Here is a 17,904-nt window from a genome sequence, read left to right on the forward strand (position 1 = left end):
AACCTTCGTTCGACGTCCAGAATCGGTTGATTTAAAATTCTGCGTTGCCGGCATGTTGGAGTATAACAGATAACCTGCTGCTGTCGAGATGGGACGTCCTGATCTTCTGCTGTTTGTTTCTCTTCTGGCGTTGGTTCTACTGATAGCAGTCAGCGGTAAGTGCTTGTACATCAGTAGAACACAGCAGCGGCGTTTGGGATTCGCAAGAGCTTTGCTTGATAAAATAAACATTAAAGTTGGCATTGAAGGGCGCTGGGTCACGCTGGGTCACGCTGGGAAACGTCCAACTTGCATTCCATTTTTTTGATTTAAAAAGTTCACATGAAGAACATTGTATTCAAATGCATGACATAAGATACCACAGAACCTGCAATAAACAAGTTCAAGTTTGCTTCAACTTTTCTTGACGCTTGTTTTGTTTAGCGAGCTCTACAGCCCATCAGTGCCGCAAACTGAGTCACGTGAAAAACGCGCACAAAACTTGTATCCAAGGAACGCGTTCGTTTCGGCGCATGTGCGTCTACAGGTGCGAAGAGGGCTCCAAATTCAAGGGTGGATCTAGAGTGAGAATTTGCCGATGCAACCATCAGGGAGTTTGCAAGTGGAGCGGGAAGCATACCAGGTGCCAGGGAAGTAAGTTCGACTTGGAATATTGAACAAATCGCGAGTGTTTGAGCGCTTTACCTTTCGTCTGCTGCGAAAAGGTAAAGCGCTCTGCTCTTCTGGCAAATGTTAACGACGTTTCGGTTGCTATGTAGCAGCCTTTAACAGGAGATGGAAAATGTTTCGACATCCAGACGTCAATGCAATAAAATTTTCCAGAAGAGCAGTATTTCAGTAATTAACAACGTGTCATATTGTTCAGAGCCACCTACAATTACTCCTCCAGCTACAACAACTCCTCCAGTGGACAGATGTAGTGGCAGAAGTGGGAAACTCCCGGAGTCGTCGGCTCAAACACCGTTGTCTTTCACTCGATCCAACGGTAACATTTAACATGTGGTGAAAATGTAACGTTCTTGAAGGCAGAATTAAAAAGTTGGTACGGAGAAGAATTATTGCGTTGAACCGTTTAAATTGATTCATTATACAGGATTTACGTGTCACATATGGAAAAGTACAATATCTAAAATTTATTTACGTTTGTATTACAACGAAATATGCGGTGATACAGAATGAGCAACGTCCTTTGCTCTATGTTAAGGTAAAGTTGGTAATTTGATTCGTTGCAGATTCGACAAAGTACGACTACAACGAACTTCTCTATATGTCCTTGCTGTTTTACGAATCGCAGAGGTCAGGTTATCAACCAAACAATAACCGCATACCGTGGAGGGGGGACTCGGGACTTCATGACGGATGTGACGTAGGTCATGACCTCACTGGCGGGTTTCACGACGGTGAGAAAATTTTGTTTGTTTTTGTTTTGCCTTCATTTTGGTTTGGCAATCGTATGGTTTTAACTGGTTATGTTACGTGCCCTAGAGGCGTCTCGGGAACACAATACGTATACTCTTGCTCACAATCGAAGGATTTTTGTGTTAAAATGTTTTTTAAGTATATTAAATATTGATGATAATATCTCTTGCCAAGCATTACAAAAAAAAATATTGACCTAAAAAAAATCGATTTTTCTGTTGTGCAAACTAGCTTACTCCAATTTAAAACGTGTAGTTTTAAACAATTTAATTTAATTCGCATTTCAAAACTAAGCAAACAGTAGCCATGTTACGCACACAAATTTCACATCTTCCATGTTGTCGTTTAGCTGGAGACCACGTGAAGTTTGGGTTTCCAATGGCTGCAAGTACCACTGTCCTCGCATGGGGAATGATCATGTTCAAAGATGCGTATGTTGACGCCGGGGAGTGGAAAAACGCCTTAAGCAACTTGAAGTGGGCGACCGACTATTTCCTTAAAGCTCACACGAAACCATACGAACTCTACGGACAGGTTAGAAATTAAATATTATCGTAAATCGCTTTGAAACAATTTTAGCTGCAGATGGTAAAGTAGTAGAAGCTGTTTCATAAACTTTTGGTGAAACCAAAATAAAAGAGTCCATGGACCATCACAGTATGTACTTAGATGTCATAACCCAGTTGCGGCTACGTATAAAAATAACTTAGTATCGTGTTGCAGTTTTCCGACAAACCACAGTTTTTAACGCTTTTATAACATGTTAGTAGTAGGTTTCATCCCGGGTTTAAATAAAAACATTACTGTCTAACCGAATGCTACTTGCAACATTGTTACGAATGCGTCGCAAGGTTAAAACAATTCCGGTTTTGAGGCTTTAAACATGTTTTAGCCTAATGAAAAAAGGGTATGACTAACTCTTTGCATGATTGTCAACCTTTGGTCTGATTTGCAACATACTCCCACTGTGAAGTAACATATATCCATATATCCGTTAGGAAACCCCAAATGTAAAAAAATGACAAAAGAATAAGTATATCTAAGGTGGGTAGAGGAGGTGTGGATCACAGCAATTGGGGAAGACCAGAAGAACAAACGATCAGAAGACCATCTTACAAAATCAACGCAACTCACCCAGGAAGCGATTTGGCGGGGGAAACTTCAGCCGCTCTTGCAGCAAGTTCGATCATATTTAAAGCTGAGGGGATGACAAAATACGCAAAGGAGCTGCTGAGACACTCAAAGCAACTCTACAACTTTGCTGACACCTACCGGTCAGTTAATTTGTTGCTCGGTAAACACTTTAGGTCGCTAAGATGCAACAAGATTGCTTCGGCGAACGTTCGTTTTAGTTTAAGTTTAAGATAAAAAAACGATACGGATTCCGCCGATGCAAAGCGTGTGTGTGCACCCGGCATAAAATGCAACAAAAATGTTTGGTCGATTGCCAGTTTTGGGCGGGCGACTGGCCATATCGATCAAGGCAGCGGCCCGGATACTGGAAAAACAAACCTGACAGGGATTCGTGACGGGGATAAGGTTACCCTGGCCACGAACCCCAACGCGATTTAAAAACAATTAAAAATATTGGAATGCATATTTTTGACGGATCGATCAAAAAGTAGTTTTGACGTGATTGTAATACGTGCACAAGATAACCTTTGTCTGGAGGTCGTGAAAAGTAGTTAAAAAGTAGCCTGTTGTAATAGCAAGATTAACTATTAAGAATTGTTCTTCTGGCACTTAAGTTACGAAAGTTTTTATTGTAACTGACGTCCACCATCCAGCTAGACTTCTTCGGGGTCATATAAGAACAAACACGTTATTAATTACTATGCCTGGCAGCAAAAACAGCATAATTAACATTTAACTCAGTACTAAAGACTGAAAACTAAACCCAAGTTATTCCTTCGCAGGGGTTTTTACCATGACACGATCACAGATGCTGGTGACTTCTATTCCTCGTACGACTTCAAAGACGAAATAGTGTGGGCTTGCTTGTGGCTTTACAAAGCAACAGGAAGTCACTCCCGTTTGTACGATTGCACCAGAAAATACAATAGTTTTCATTTCTACTACGTCCCGCATGAGTTCTCGTGGTCATCTAAAAACGTCGGAATTAACGTGAGTAAAATATGTCGGGGAATTCCCATCCGAACGAAATTTTGTTTGTCTTTCACTTCAGTAAGTTTTTGTTCATTCCACCTATTGTCGTGCTCTCTGCATACATGTGACATGTTGTCTGTGTTTAAAACGCAACGCTATTACATATTCGTGCTGTTCAGTCGATTGTATTTAGGTTTTAATGGCGGAAATCACGAAGTTGCGACGATATCGCGATATCGCCGACAAATTCGTTGAATACGCTCGTGATGACGTACCCAGAACTCCCGGCGGACTGGCCTACTTCAGCAAATGGGGATCGAACAGATACGCAGGTTGAACTTTCAAGAATGTTTGTTCGTCCAAACGTTCTTATAACTTGTAGTCTTTGTAAACATTCTAATAAATTTTACCTGGGTATTACAATGGACAAAACTTCAGCCTCATGTAAAGTATTCATGTTTTCTTCGCCTAAGGCTTGGTTTTGTTTACAAGCTTCTCAATTCCGAATAAAAGTTCACCTCCAGCAAATTTCTGCACCCAAAACTACTATTTCATGAGAATGTGACAGATATCAAACGAGACTAAACACAATCATATTAAATTTTGCAGCAAATGCAGCGTTCATCGCCCTGGCAACCGCCGCCACAACAGGAACGCGTCACGCCGACGATTTCATCGCATTCGCTCGTCAGCAAATTTACTGCCTTCTGGGGGACGGAGACAACCACAGAAGTTACGTTGTAGGTTTCGGTAACAATCCGCCAACTGAACCTCATCATAGATCGAGGTAGAGATAAAATGTTAGCATAATTAAGTATCGGCCCATTGCGTGTGTACATACACGGATGAATTTTAAGCATGCATGTGTACTTGTTTTGTTTATTACTGTAGGAAAACAACAAATTGTAAGTAATAAATATCCGTGAAAGAACCTTTTCCTTTACTTTGTATTATTTATATTTTAGTGAATTATAAAAAGAAACCCGAAAATGTGATTGAAACATTTTTTTTTTCAAAATATAAAATTTTTCCTATGACAACGTATGTGAAGCGAATTAACATGTAACTTATAGGATTTACCATTTTTCTTTCATCTTCATTCAGTTCTTGTCCGGCTTGGACTGCGAATGATTACGAAACTTGTGACTGGGGAGATTTCCACAGTTCGGATCCCAACCCGCATACATTGTACGGAGCGCTGATCGGGGGTCCTTCGCTCACTGGTCATTTCTCCGACAACAGAACCAATTACGTCACCAATGAAGTATCTACCGACTACAACGCTGGATTCCAATCCGCTATCGCAGGTGAAGTTGATAGTTTGTGAATGGTGAATGGGTTGGATTTGTTGGTTGAGTAAACGGTGTGGATTGGTTCGCACGGACATGTGATAAGGAACTTGTCTCATATGTTTAACGAATAAGGCATTTGCAGAAAGCTTTCAGATTTTCACATTACCTTGTTTAGAATTTCGATGTATTGATTACTCCGCGTTAACGTTTCACACGTAATCTGCTTTGCACACAAAAAATATTTTTAAACAAGATTTTACAAAGAGTCCCAGTGGCAAAACATGTCTGCTTGCTTTCTAAATTTCAAACACTCGGCGTACTTAGATATATCTGCAACCCTCATACATTTTCGTTGTGAGTTTTTTATTTAATGCTGATTTGCCAGAAACAGTTTTATAAGATTACTTGTTGATACAATCTTCTTGGTATATTTTTTTGAAACCCAGCTTTTATCTGTCGAAATGTAACAATTAAACATTACTGTCTTGCAGGGCTCAAGCACTTCGTGATTCTGGATCGTTCTGATTCCGAGTCAGAATCTGAGTCTGAAACCGGATCTGGATCCGAATCCGACTAACATAGAACAAAGCAGTAAATATAATATTCAACCAGATCCGAAGACATCTTCCAACTTTCACTTTGGCGCAATTCCGTTTCAATGAAAAAACTGCATATTGAGTTGTATAAATATTGTAACAACACTAAAAGACCAAAAAATGTTTCAAATGCGACACCACCAGTGTGTTTTCTTTTTATTCTGAGTGGATTCCATGCCAACAGGACAAATAGTGCGAGCACTGTACATTACGAAGTATACTTGTTGGAAAAAGGGGGCACATGCATTATAGTCGATGGTTTATTGATGTATTTCTCAGCATTTAGTCCAGCTATAGTGTTGTCTTCCCTGCAGCAGGTAAGCGCGTTACTCATTGGGAAATTTGCGACGCGCGACACATCGCAAGTGAAATCACCTCGATACGCATTTCCACAAACGTCACAGTCTGCTTTAATCACCCGTTACCTGCGTCGAAAGCTTGAGGAAGACTGAGAAAGACATATATCAGTCATATAGGCTGAAACACTAACTAATGATTCAGTGTTAAGTTTGAATATCGTGAGAGCAGTTGTGTTTCAAGCATTCGTGCAGCGACCAATATTTGTTCAAATCAAAGTCCATGTAATTGCAGCCAATTAAAAAGTTCAAAATAATGAAAAAGCTTTTAATTCTTGTGACAATCTTCTCTGCTTGCTTTGCATCATCCGGAGGTAAGTCTTGAAATCGTTTGAAGATCAAACTTTATTTTATTGTAATTGTCGGCTTCAAATTGTGTAATTGAAGTATATCTCACGAATTCGTTAAAGCTGCTGTAAGTAAACTTATGAAACATATTCTTGCCACTTAAAGTCAACCCAATTTGTAAATTTACACATTCTACAGCCTCCGAGTGTTACCAGTGTGATGGGGTTGCGACACACGCAGAATGCAACCAAATTCAAACGTGTTCACCTGGAGATGAGGTAAACATCATGCGATAACACAATGAGTTGCATCTGAGGTGTTTAAACCAAAACTTGTTCTGTACCGAGAGGTTTGCCACTGTCGCAGTGATGTGTTACACTTTATCTGCGCAAGGCAGTTTACCCGTCCCTGTACAATTTATAATTTGCCGCCCCCTTATCAAGTTGTAATCACGAAGCAGATTAGATAGATGCTTGTTTTACTGAAGAAAATTGGTTTCAAATTCATTCTGTTGTGAAGCTACGGACGTAATACACTGCACCCTCTGAAAAAGACCTGCTTTAAAAAGCCACACATGACCAGTCTACGACCAATGAAAACGCAAATATATACGACTAAATCATTGTTGGCGCTGACGTCTGACGTCACCCGCTGTCAAATTCAATCTTGTTTATGACGTCAACAGGGCTCTTGTATGACGGAAATCAGGATAAGCAACAATGTGACGAGGATTAGGAAGTTATGTAAGCAAACACAGTCTTGTTCAAGTCAAGAAGGACAGAACGCAAACAGCTGTAACGATGGAACGATCAACTCAGTATGCGTTCATTGTTGCCAGGGAGATTTGTGCAATGGTGTTTCAATACGTAAGTATGAAATTGTCTTGGTTTTATGACAACGAATCATGAAAGTTTGATATGCTGCGTGTAGTTGGAAAACAAGCTTTGTTGTGTCTCAAAATGACAGCTGTTTACTAGCTGTAAATATTTTGCTACACAAAATGCTAATTTCCATGTATATTAATAGAAATATGTAAATGTCAAGATTGTTATTCTTAAACTGTCTCGAAGAGACTGCCAGTCACTAATGCAAGGAAGTAAAATCCATTTCCCCCCACACGCGCCTCTTTCACGCAGCTCGATCCAGGATGGGCAAAGCAATCACATCACCAACCAATTTCCCATTCATTCAATAATCGTGATCAACGTCTTTCCGCCTCCAATGCCCTTAAATAAACTTACAAACTCATTTTCCCCGAACAACGTTTCAATTTCCCACAAAAACTTACTCATTTCGAATCGACCGCAGTTTGTAAATCCGCTATTCCGCATGAACCCTAAAACTACTGCCCTTTTTTCCAATGTTACGTCACAATTCGTGTATTGTTGCGTGTACGTTGACGTAAGTTTCCGATTGACACTGTGACGGGAGTTGAACAAGCGGGGTTCACTTGGAGGCTTTGACTTACTTGGGTGTAAAATTAGTTGCGGGTGTTGCTCATTTACTGCAACTCACAGAACGGATGTGACATGTCGTTGAAATCTGATCGTGATCCGTGTTGTTGAATTCCGTATGTTGCTATAAGAGGCACAGGAAATTTCAAAACTAAATAAAACACGTTGACAGAGTTTGGGTTGTTTGTTGTGGGTCGTATAAACATAACGTTATCTTGTGGGGTTATTCCATTTTAATTATCCAACATGTTCATATGCTGTAGGAATCATAACAATTGCTCTTTTTTAATATACAAAAATAAAAATTGTATGTTGAAGACTGGCTGACTGATTTTTTTTGGTGAAAATACATTTTTAATAAATCGTCAACACTATATTTAAGCACCGACTACCACCGTTTCAACTACAACTACAACAACACCAACAACAATAGCAACAACATCCACTACAACAACACCAACAACAATAACAACAACATCCACTACAACAACAACTCCATCTGTGAGTTTGACGACCTTGAATAGCAACACAAATGAACGTAAGTATGAGACAGAGAATCTAAACATGGAGTTTTAGTGAAGAAATAGCTTGCCACATGAATATACCAATCGGCCATGCTTTCACCGTCTGGACACTTTGTGGATTTTGAATTTTACGCTACTTGTAGAACCTTCCGCTACCAAATTCACCGAGTATAAATGGTAACTTGTATATATCATGCATGTACATGGTAAATATTCTGGGCCACTTGTATGTAAATACGGTTGATTTAGTTTGCATCAAATTAGTTTTTAATATAAGTGTTATTGTGTTGCAAGGAAAATCCTTCACACAGAGTTTTCAATTAGGCTACAATCAAACAGTTCAAAGCAAATGACGCGGATGTTATTGCGAAACTGCCGTCTAGAGATTCCCTTACCGATGCAGTTGGGTTATTTATAAACAAATACACGTGGAAAGTACGTGGCGACATTCTGCCACCTCATAAACAAGGCGTGGGCACAATTATCACATCCCGCTGTGACAGAACAATGGGGCTTATTAGCAGGTGTGACGACACAAGAGAAAATTTACGTCACAATCCATCTTCGTGAATCGCGTCGTTCTTTAAAGTCGGCTTAACAGGAAAGGGTGACAAATCGTAACAGCGAGATTTGCTCAGGGGTCAGACACGCATTACTTCCGCTGACTCCTGTGGCAAATAAGGCCGTTGGCCTTAAATTGCAAGTGACACATTCTTGCATAGCAGGGTGTGAGTCATGTGACTGCACTGCCGAAAAAGGCCTTAGGTCTTCAGGATGACGCGTCGTGGCGGTTATAAGCGTGGTGCCAGTGACTGTGTAGTTAGTTTTACACACGATATTCCACGAAAGACTATATTATATTATTGAGAAGAAAATATACGAGATATTAGAGAAATGAAATCTGCGTTATTTATTGCCGCTCTGTGCGGTGCAGTTTTGTGTCTCGTTCAAGGTGAGAAAATAGTTGTTTTGGAATATTTGTTCAGTTGTTTCTCATGTTAGTCTTCGCAACAATCTGTGTCATAATACGTTGTTGTTCCGTATGCGAATTTGTTATTTCTTAAAGTAAATAAACTTTTTCTTATCGAAGTTAATAAACGTAAGAGCAACAGTTTTTTCGCATTAAATCAACACCTGCATGTTCTGTTAGAATAAATATATGCAAACGCATGCCTGATATGCGTATAAGTAGAGCCCTTTTCTCAAATAGGTCACATCAGGGTTCTTACGAAACCAATTAACGGAGTTTGTATTTTGTTCCAGCACAAAGAAAATGTCCGCCTTTGGAGCCGCCACGTTACTCCACACTATCCTGTACCGACGGCGAAAACGACAGAAGCAAATGTACGTTTGTTTGCGACCAGAATTACCAACTTTCCCCGACCTCCGACCCCGACAACCGATGTGTTTGCAACACAAACAACGTGTGCGAATGGAGGGGAGTCCCAGGTGTTTGCGAATACGGTAAGTTGGCTTTCTTAAACCTTTTCCTAATCTTTCTTGTAGTTCCAAAGGCATAAGCTTTGGCGGTCGATATTCAAAATATTATATTGTGATTGGTAAACTGTGATTTAAAACAGCAAGAAATATGTATGATAGAATGGCGTAGACGTCGATAAAACCAAGAGAGTTATTGAAAGACGCCCAGTGTATTTAATTTCGGTCTTAATTTCCCAGATAAAATCGCAAACAGGGTCATATAACCGCTTCGGTAACCAGCGATTTACGCTTTCACGTGTTTCGATCTGCGCTATAAAGTCGAAATTTGCGTGAAAGAAACTGATCTTGACGAATAAAAATACATTTCCAAAATATAAGCATGCATCAATATCGTTATTTTTGTCAAATGAACAAAGAATCATAAATAAGACATTTAATTAAAACCATCGCCACAAAAGCGTTCTGCTATTTATAATTGCTGTTTAATGGCCGTAAACTTTAAACGAATGTAATTTTGGTTCTCCCACGAGACCAAAATGTTCGGATTTCATTTTGCCCGCTTTTGGGCAACAGCAATCGGTGATGCATAACATGTTCTGTGACGTATAAAATACACTGGCACCGGGGTGTCAGTCACGCGTTGTCTAAGAATGCGTTGTGTGACGCAACAATGCGGAAGTTTGTGACTTCGAATGCTTCCATTGTTTCTTGCAAAAAGGTTGCAGCCCTTGTGGAATATTTCAGTCCAGAAATTTGATGCAAAACATTAGGTGAAAAATATTTCATTCCCGTTTGTGAAACGACAGAAATTTACTTTTGTCAAATAATGTAAACCGAAACGCTTGTAGGCTGTGCTTTGTCTGAAGAAAATATAATGACTACGCAGGTCGATTTATAAAGTACAGCAGATAGCAAAACTAGAAGGTTCTATGGCACGTTGAAAATTTACATTTTACCGAACTCGTATCAAGTTACACGATCTCTATGTGCATCTACTTGGCTTCGTATTTAAATTAGCCCTGATATCAATTAAAATATTCTCTTCAGTAACTAAACTTACATTGGTTGTAAATCTTTGTCGTTACCATACAGTCTTCCCCGACCCTATTGCTTGTGACATCCCCGACTTCACCAGGAGCGTTTACTCTGTGGTCGACTCTTGGCCCACTGGCGCCCTCCTCCGGGTAAATGTGAAACCTCAACAGAGCACGAACAACGGTTGGTCGGTGGCCCTTATGTTCCACAAGTAAGTAACGCGCCTAAATTCGGCACCATTTCTTGCTACCACTAAGAAAAGATTCTTATAAGTTACCAATACCTCACAGATTGCTTTGATCTCGCTGTTTTCACTGCTAACCAATCTAGCTTTTATTCCGTTTATGTTTCTATTGTTCTCGTAATATTTTAACCTGTGATTAAATACTAAACAAAATCGTTCCCACCAATCCGGCATATTTAGCCAAGATTTTGTGTTTATTTGCAAAATAATTTTTTTTTATTGATTCAATTACAGACCAATGCCCGAAGGAGTTGAGTTCCTGTCCGGTCACGTGACACTGGTGACGGCCAGCCAAGACCGCCGCATCTTTACATTCAACAGCGTTCCCCACAACGCCAACATCTCCCCGATGCAAATCTATTCTGTTTACTTGTTCGTGAGGAACATGCCGGAAGCTGCCGATGCTTCATCATACTTAGGTGAGTCAGTTATATGTAAAGTCATGTGGTTGGTCACAGTTGACCTGTCACAAATTTCTACTTAGTAGAAATGATTTATAAACATGAAACACAAATTACTCTTGTTAACTCTTGGTGGTAAGACATGAAAGACGAATTTATACCATATAACATAACATGCACATGTCTATTCGCAGCAATGGTTGGTATGTACGACAAGCTGGTGTTTGACGGGTCGTGCATTCAAATCGTGTCTCCGGTGCGTCCTCTACCGACCACCACTCCACCACCCACCACCACGCCTCCCTCCACAGTGACCCAAAAAGTAACCACTCAGAGACCAGCTTCAACCACCCAAAAACCAGCAACTACTCAACCACCTGCGACAACTACCAGGCGCGTCACTACAACCAGACCAACCACCACCACCCGCTTGATTACAACCACCCCGCCCCGCACCACACTGCCACCTGGTGAAGGATGTGAAGGTGAGGAAAATATTTAAACTATTTCGAAGGATGGTGAACTTTAACCTTTGTGTGATTACCATATTCATTTGTAACTTGGTCCGATAATTTGTAACTGGAAACATCATTAGTGATAACGTGGATGCAATTAAAATGAAATGTTTTGTACCAAACACATTGGCCGGAATTTAGATCTATTTTCACCAGTCTAAATAGAAAATGCCTGAAAAAAATTTACATGGTAACGTTTACGAAAACTCGTAAATTATCATTCACCGTTGCAGTTATTTCAAACGATCTTCCCAATCCTGGTTACATCATCCTCAACCCCGGATACAGCTCTGGAAGCACCAGGAAGTTCAACGCCAGAGCACAGATGTATCCTGATAGCAAAGGACCTCTCTCTGACTGGACAATGAAACTCGAATTCGCTACCCCGGTCACCGCTATTCAGGTAAAAATTGCAAGAAAATCTGCCCGTTAAACCATTACACTGATGAACAGCAACAACGTGGGGTTGAAGAAGTAACATATCAAAATAAAAACGTTACCCTTTCTGATTCAGGTGTTCGTTGCTCGTGCTGAAGGACCATTCGAAGGTGGTCGTATCTGGTTGCTTCACCCAATGGATTACAACGATGGTATCGGTGCTGGTGAGGGAAATAACCCACTCCAAATCCTCTTCATCGCCGACATGGCAACTGAAAATGCCCCTGAAGGTAAGAGGCGGCGTGACGTAATACACATGACGTCACATAGCGAATAGAAACGCTGGAAACCGTTATGTTTGATTACACCAATCAAGTCGATTTGCATGATGCGCTAAGGTGACATGGACACTTCGCTACAGAATGATGTCATTTGTCATGACGTACATTAGCACCGCACTGTAAATGCACCATCATGTTATACTCTGTGGTTACAGGAAAGATGACTTTCTGTCGCAACGGAGCCCAGCCTAAGATAGCTTTAAGCGGAAGCGTCGGCACTGGAGGATCCAGTGGAAGTGCTACCAGCTCTCCATCAGGTGGCGCCATTACTACGACCCAGGGCACGACCCTGACCATCCCGACCCAAGCGCCCAACAACGGCCCAAGATGCTCCCAAAGCTCATCGTTCGGAAGCTTGGCCAGCCGCTCTACACAAACTGATGCTTCAGAATACTTCAAGTCATTAGGTACATAAACCGCTGTATGCAAATTAGACGTTGTATGCAAAATTTGGTGCTTTTGCCAGAAAACTGATCTTAACGTTTTAATTACTATTTGGAAATAATTTGACTTTACGTGCAAAGTATCACAAAATGGGTTAATCTTTTTCAACAGATCAAACGACTGAACCTAAACCTATGAGTGTTAGAAATTCACTCCTTACTTTTGTATTTTACACAAATTATTTCCACTAAAAAACTAACAAACATCCATGATTTCTACAGTGAGCAAACAAGTTTCCAAATACGACCTGAACGAGGTCCTCCACAAATCCGTCCTCTTCTATGAAGCTCAAAGATCAGGAAAACTTCCTCCTAACAACAGGATCCCATGGAGAGGAGACTCCGGACTTAAGGATGGTTGTGATGTTGGACACGATCTTTCTGGTGGATTGTATGATGGTGCGTATGGTTGCTGAATCAATCGGGATTATGGTATTTGTATGCTAAAAAAAAAAAAACATTTTTTCTGGTTTAATTTTAACCCAAAATTGTTACTGTTTTATTCACAATAGAACTAAGTTGTGCCAAGAAACCCGACAACATTTTACTCGGATATATATTTCTAGTTCTAACCATTTCGCCTTAATTTATCAGCTGGTGACAACGTGAAGTTTGGATTCCCGTTGGCTTATTCCGCAACCGTGCTCGCTTGGGGGATGATTGAATTCAATGAAGCTTACTTCGACTCCGGCGACTTGGACGCCGGTTACGAAATGATCAGATGGCTCAACGATTATTTCATGAAAGCTCACACTGCCAACAACGAGCTTTACGTACAGGTAGGGTTGCTTATATAGTCATTCCGTTTGGCTTTGATTTGTAGGTAAATATTTTCACTATGATCGACAAAACGCCTTTTTTACTCCAATGTTTTTTGTATTTTTGTACGCAATGCTTTTAGCTGTGCATATTTGTTAGATGAAGGGTTTTACTGTTTTTTGTCGAATAACGTAGTGATAAGATGTTGTTTGCGGGGTCAAGGGAAATATTCATTTGTAGTAAATGGTGTGATGTTTCGGCTGATAAAATAACAAGTGGTTCAAATACTCTCCAGGTTGGAGATCCAGGAAAGGATCACAGCATGTGGACTCGCCCCGAAGACATAAAAGAAGTCAGAAAATCTTACAAGATTGATGAACAAAACCCGGGAACAGAAGTTGCTGCCGAGACTGCCGCCGCCCTCGCAGCCGCCTCAATTGTTTTCAGAGGACGAGATCAAACTTACTCCGACAAATTGCTCGTCCACGCCCGCGTGCTCTTCAACTTTGCCGACAAATTCCGGTAAGGATTTGTGTTGAGAATCTGCAACCTGTTGGAAAAGTAAATTTTGCTGTAAGCAAAATATCTTCCTACCATTTCGTAGGACATTTTTGCCACCCGGTTGCAATCAACGTAACAATCTAATCATTTCAGAATTCCTTTCTTAAAACAAACGAACACCTTTTTAAAAACACGCAGTTTGGTACAAGAAAGTGCTTGATGAAGCAAAAATTGCTTTACAATCAAAATAAATTGCCTACGTAGTACCGTTACGCTTGACTAGTTCTGATTATTCAATTTTGACCCTAATTATGACGTCACACCAACAGGGGCAACTACCACAACTCCGTTCAGAGCGTACGAAACTATTACAAGTCGTGGAACGGTTACAACGACGAGCTTTTGTGGGCTGCATCCTGGCTCTACCAAGCCACAGGCGAAAATGGATTCCTCACTTACGTTGAAACCAACTACGATAATTACGGAGCCGGCGCAGTGCCAGGAGAGTTCTCATGGGACAACAAATATGCCGGAGTTCAGGTGGGTTCAAACTCGTTGGATTTGATACACAGAGTTGTCCAGCACGCATATTTTCCCGATTAATCGCGACGTGTATGGTCGGTTTGTAGACTGTAGCTAAGAGTAAACAAAGGTGTCTGCGTATTGTAACTTACCTTACTGCATAAAAGTCTGAATTGCGCAAAATGAAGGCGCCAACTCTTCTCACTTTGCACTTATTTCCACATCTACATGTGAAGAATGCAGAACAATCCATTACTCCTCCGTCACCGTTTATCATAATTATCATATTTTAATTTTCAACTTTTTCTCCGATACAGGTTCTGATGGCCCAAGCAACAGGAAAGGAGAAGTACAGAACAGATGTAGATCAGTTCTTCACGTACATGTCGCAGAACGTCGATAAGACTCCCAAAGGCCTCACATGGAAACTTCAGTGGGGACCAAATAGATATGCAGGTAGAGTCAATTGTATTGAAAAATATCTGAAATCTGCTGCACAATCAACTATTGTATTTATTGTATTGTAAGTGACCAACGGTCACCTTGTGTTACAGTATATATATACCGTAACGTACGTGTGATGTAATGTAAGTTATATTAGTTATGTTATATATACAGACCGATTTTCTTAATTTTGGCAGAAACTAGCCCTTAATTAGCAAATTGATTCTATTTGATAAAGAACCAGATGATGCTTATGTAGGCGAAATCGATTTTTCCATTGTTTGTGATAAGCTCGCTGACTCCAATCCGAAACATCATGTTTCTACAAACTTCCAAACCTGATTACCATTCAGCACAGAACCGAGTTAGTTAGTTAAAACGTTGAATATTTGCAGCCAACTTCGCTTTTATTGCTGCCATGTCGGCGAAACTCAATCCACCAATGCCCAAGAAAAATGAATACATCAAATACGCCATGAGCCAACTCAACTACATACTTGGTGACAACGAAATCGGCAAAAGTTACGTGGTTGGTCACACTGCTGCCTCACCAAAGCGACCTCATCACAGATCCAGGTAAGGCAACAATTGAAATTATGTAAGCTCGACCTATGAGCTCTCATCAGTGCAGCTGGTGTGACTATCAGACGAGGCATTTCATGTAATTCATGTTATTGACTTCACTTTGCTTATGATTGAAAATTAATTCACATTACCAACAGTTCCTGACGCTAAGACTGTATATATCCACAGCTGTATTTATTTCGAGTTATTCGGCAAATAAAGTCGCAATAAAAATGCTTTTTAACAAAAGCTCTTACAAATTCCGTTTTTACTCCCCGCAGCTCTTGCCCCGATTGGACGTCACTCCCTGCACCACAATGCGGATGGAATGAATACAACGCGGCGGGTCCGAACCCTCACATCCTTTATGGAGCACTGGTCGGAGGTCCCAACAAATCAGGGGCTTACAGTGACGATCGCAAAGACTTTATCAGTAACGAAGTTGCCGTTGATTACAACGCTGCCTTTCAGGGTCTTTGCGCTGGTAAGACTGGAATTTCTTGTATTTTTCAGAAAATTTATTTAGTTTTAAATTTACATTCGGGTGCCTGCATTTTTAGTTATAGTTGGAAACTGCTTGTTTTTTTATGATACAGATTTGCCTCACTTAACCTGTTATTTTAATCATTTTTCGTGTTGTTTCCAGGCATAAGTCAATACGCGCTCAACGACCAGGTCCCACAGAAGAAATAAATTTGATGGAACCGGATTTTTTATACATTTATTTAAAAAAATTTGGCTAAATTTCTCATTTTCTGATCGAATAAAATTTTAAATTGAAAAAGACTTTTGAATCGGTGTCTCCATGGTGACGAAATAAACAATAAATTCTGCAATTGAACGAGGTTTGTGTTTTATAAAAATGTGCGGTGTAGGAAAGTGGTTGAGGCCCAGAGTTAACAAATATCAACAAAAGACATGAGATGTGGAAGACGGAAGACATTAAATTTTATCTCTTCGTGTTTACGTATATGATGACAACATGGGTTTAAAACGAATCACTTAAACACAGACCCACGTGATATTTCTAAAATCATAAAAGATAGATAAACATGCGATACAAACACTATACAACCTGTAGTTAAATAGGTTGAAAATTCAAATGAAATAACAGCATGCCTGATAATTTTGAAAACAGTAGTTTAGATTAGAATAAAAAATAAAAAGTTTACTTTCAAACAAATAAACTTACCAACTGCTTCTCGCTTGATAAAAAAACATTAAGCGAGCATTTTGCAGCATAGATGGGCGCCTAATTCAAACACGTTTAGAATTTTCATCGGGACCCATGCAAGCTGTTTGCGGAATTCGGTTTTTCTATGTTTTCGCCTTTTCGAAACAAACCTTGTTACAACCGAGGTTTTTGTCGTTATCTGGGGTTCGTCTATGGTTTATCAACATTTTGCTTCCAAACGAGACACACAGTAGCGATTAGTTTGTTGTTGTTGGTGGTTTATTTCGGCAATGAAAATGATTTATTTATCATCGCAAAATCAAAACACAGTCAGTTACTCATTGCTGTGCCGGTGTTCACGTCGAGGCTACCGGCGACTATTAATCAACAATTTATAGTGTGAAAAACATTTACACGTAAGTCGTTACCCAGCCGCTTACTGAGGTTTGTTGCCGTTTTAAAACTAAGTTACGAGCTTGCCGTAACGTTTAAGCATGTTTTGATGATTAAAGTCCGCTTATCGGATGTGGTGACTTGGCGTCTTGACAAATGAATCAGTCTTTTTTTGTATTTGAAAACGTCAACTTGAAGGCACTTTTGAAGAAACCGTTACGTTTTACCTCAAAATAAATCAACATTGACACGTTTACGTAACAATGAAGCTTGTTGTGATGCAAATATGACCTGCTATCGCCGTCAGAAAATGGTTATAAATAGTGCGGGTCGAGTGCAGCAGAGACTTGTTTCTTCAAATTTGTCAGAAGACGTGAGAAGAGATTTTAAAGAGGCAAATACTCTAAAGTTGGTACTGTGTTGAACAGAACGACCAGAAACAACATGGGTTTAATAAAAGTTTGCGGAAGCCACTTTCTTTCACTGTTTCTTCTTCACATGCAACTTGCCGGTGCTACAGGTTTGCGAATTTGTTTTATTGCAAAATTACTTTTTTCCTTATTCGAGAACCACCTTGACCTTTGATTGGGTTTTGAATGGAAAGTTAATAAGTAAAACATACAGTACATATAAATATTCAATAAAACGCTGTAGACGATATATATTATAATTCAGCAGAAAAATGATGATGTTTATGGGAAGTAAGTGAATTAAA

The 17,904-nt window shown here is 40.0% G+C and overlaps 2 protein-coding genes across 3 annotated transcripts; both read left to right on the forward strand.

The window, feature by feature from the left end:
* Nucleotides 1-64: 64 nt before the first annotated feature.
* LOC145903122 (uncharacterized) lies at nt 65-5,432 on the forward strand. Its single transcript, XM_082991201.1, has 11 exons — nt 65-155; nt 424-633; nt 866-985; nt 1,233-1,400; nt 1,769-1,953; nt 2,464-2,693; nt 3,336-3,543; nt 3,719-3,857; nt 4,135-4,312; nt 4,630-4,832; nt 5,309-5,432. The coding sequence occupies exons 1-11, from the start codon at nt 89-91 to the stop codon at nt 5,392-5,394; spliced, it is 1,794 nt and encodes a 597-aa protein (XP_082847327.1). The 5' UTR covers nt 65-88; the 3' UTR covers nt 5,395-5,432.
* A 517-nt stretch (nt 5,433-5,949) lies between these two features.
* LOC145902958 (uncharacterized) lies at nt 5,950-16,429 on the forward strand. 2 transcript variants are annotated; one of them, XM_082991052.1, is made up of 19 exons: nt 5,950-6,083; nt 6,256-6,335; nt 6,743-6,923; nt 7,894-8,049; nt 9,299-9,499; nt 10,568-10,721; nt 10,989-11,173; nt 11,350-11,640; nt 11,904-12,073; nt 12,185-12,338; nt 12,545-12,796; nt 13,055-13,231; nt 13,427-13,611; nt 13,887-14,113; nt 14,422-14,632; nt 14,932-15,070; nt 15,454-15,634; nt 15,904-16,106; nt 16,269-16,429. In XM_082991052.1, exons 1-19 carry the CDS (start codon nt 6,026-6,028, stop codon nt 16,313-16,315), a joined length of 3,252 nt encoding a protein of 1,083 aa, XP_082847178.1. In that variant the 5' UTR covers nt 5,950-6,025; the 3' UTR covers nt 16,316-16,429. The 2 variants fall into 2 exon arrangements, with proteins under 2 accessions (XP_082847178.1, XP_082847186.1); XM_082991060.1 differs by lacking the exons at nt 5,950-6,083; nt 6,256-6,335; nt 6,743-6,923; nt 7,894-8,049 and adding an exon at nt 8,867-8,987.
* Nucleotides 16,430-17,904: the final 1,475 nt, after the last annotated feature.

The sequence above is a fragment of the Ascidia mentula genome, chromosome 1 (assembly GCF_947561715.1).
Source record: "Ascidia mentula chromosome 1, kaAscMent1.1, whole genome shotgun sequence".
NCBI lineage: Eukaryota > Metazoa > Chordata > Ascidiacea > Phlebobranchia > Ascidiidae > Ascidia > Ascidia mentula.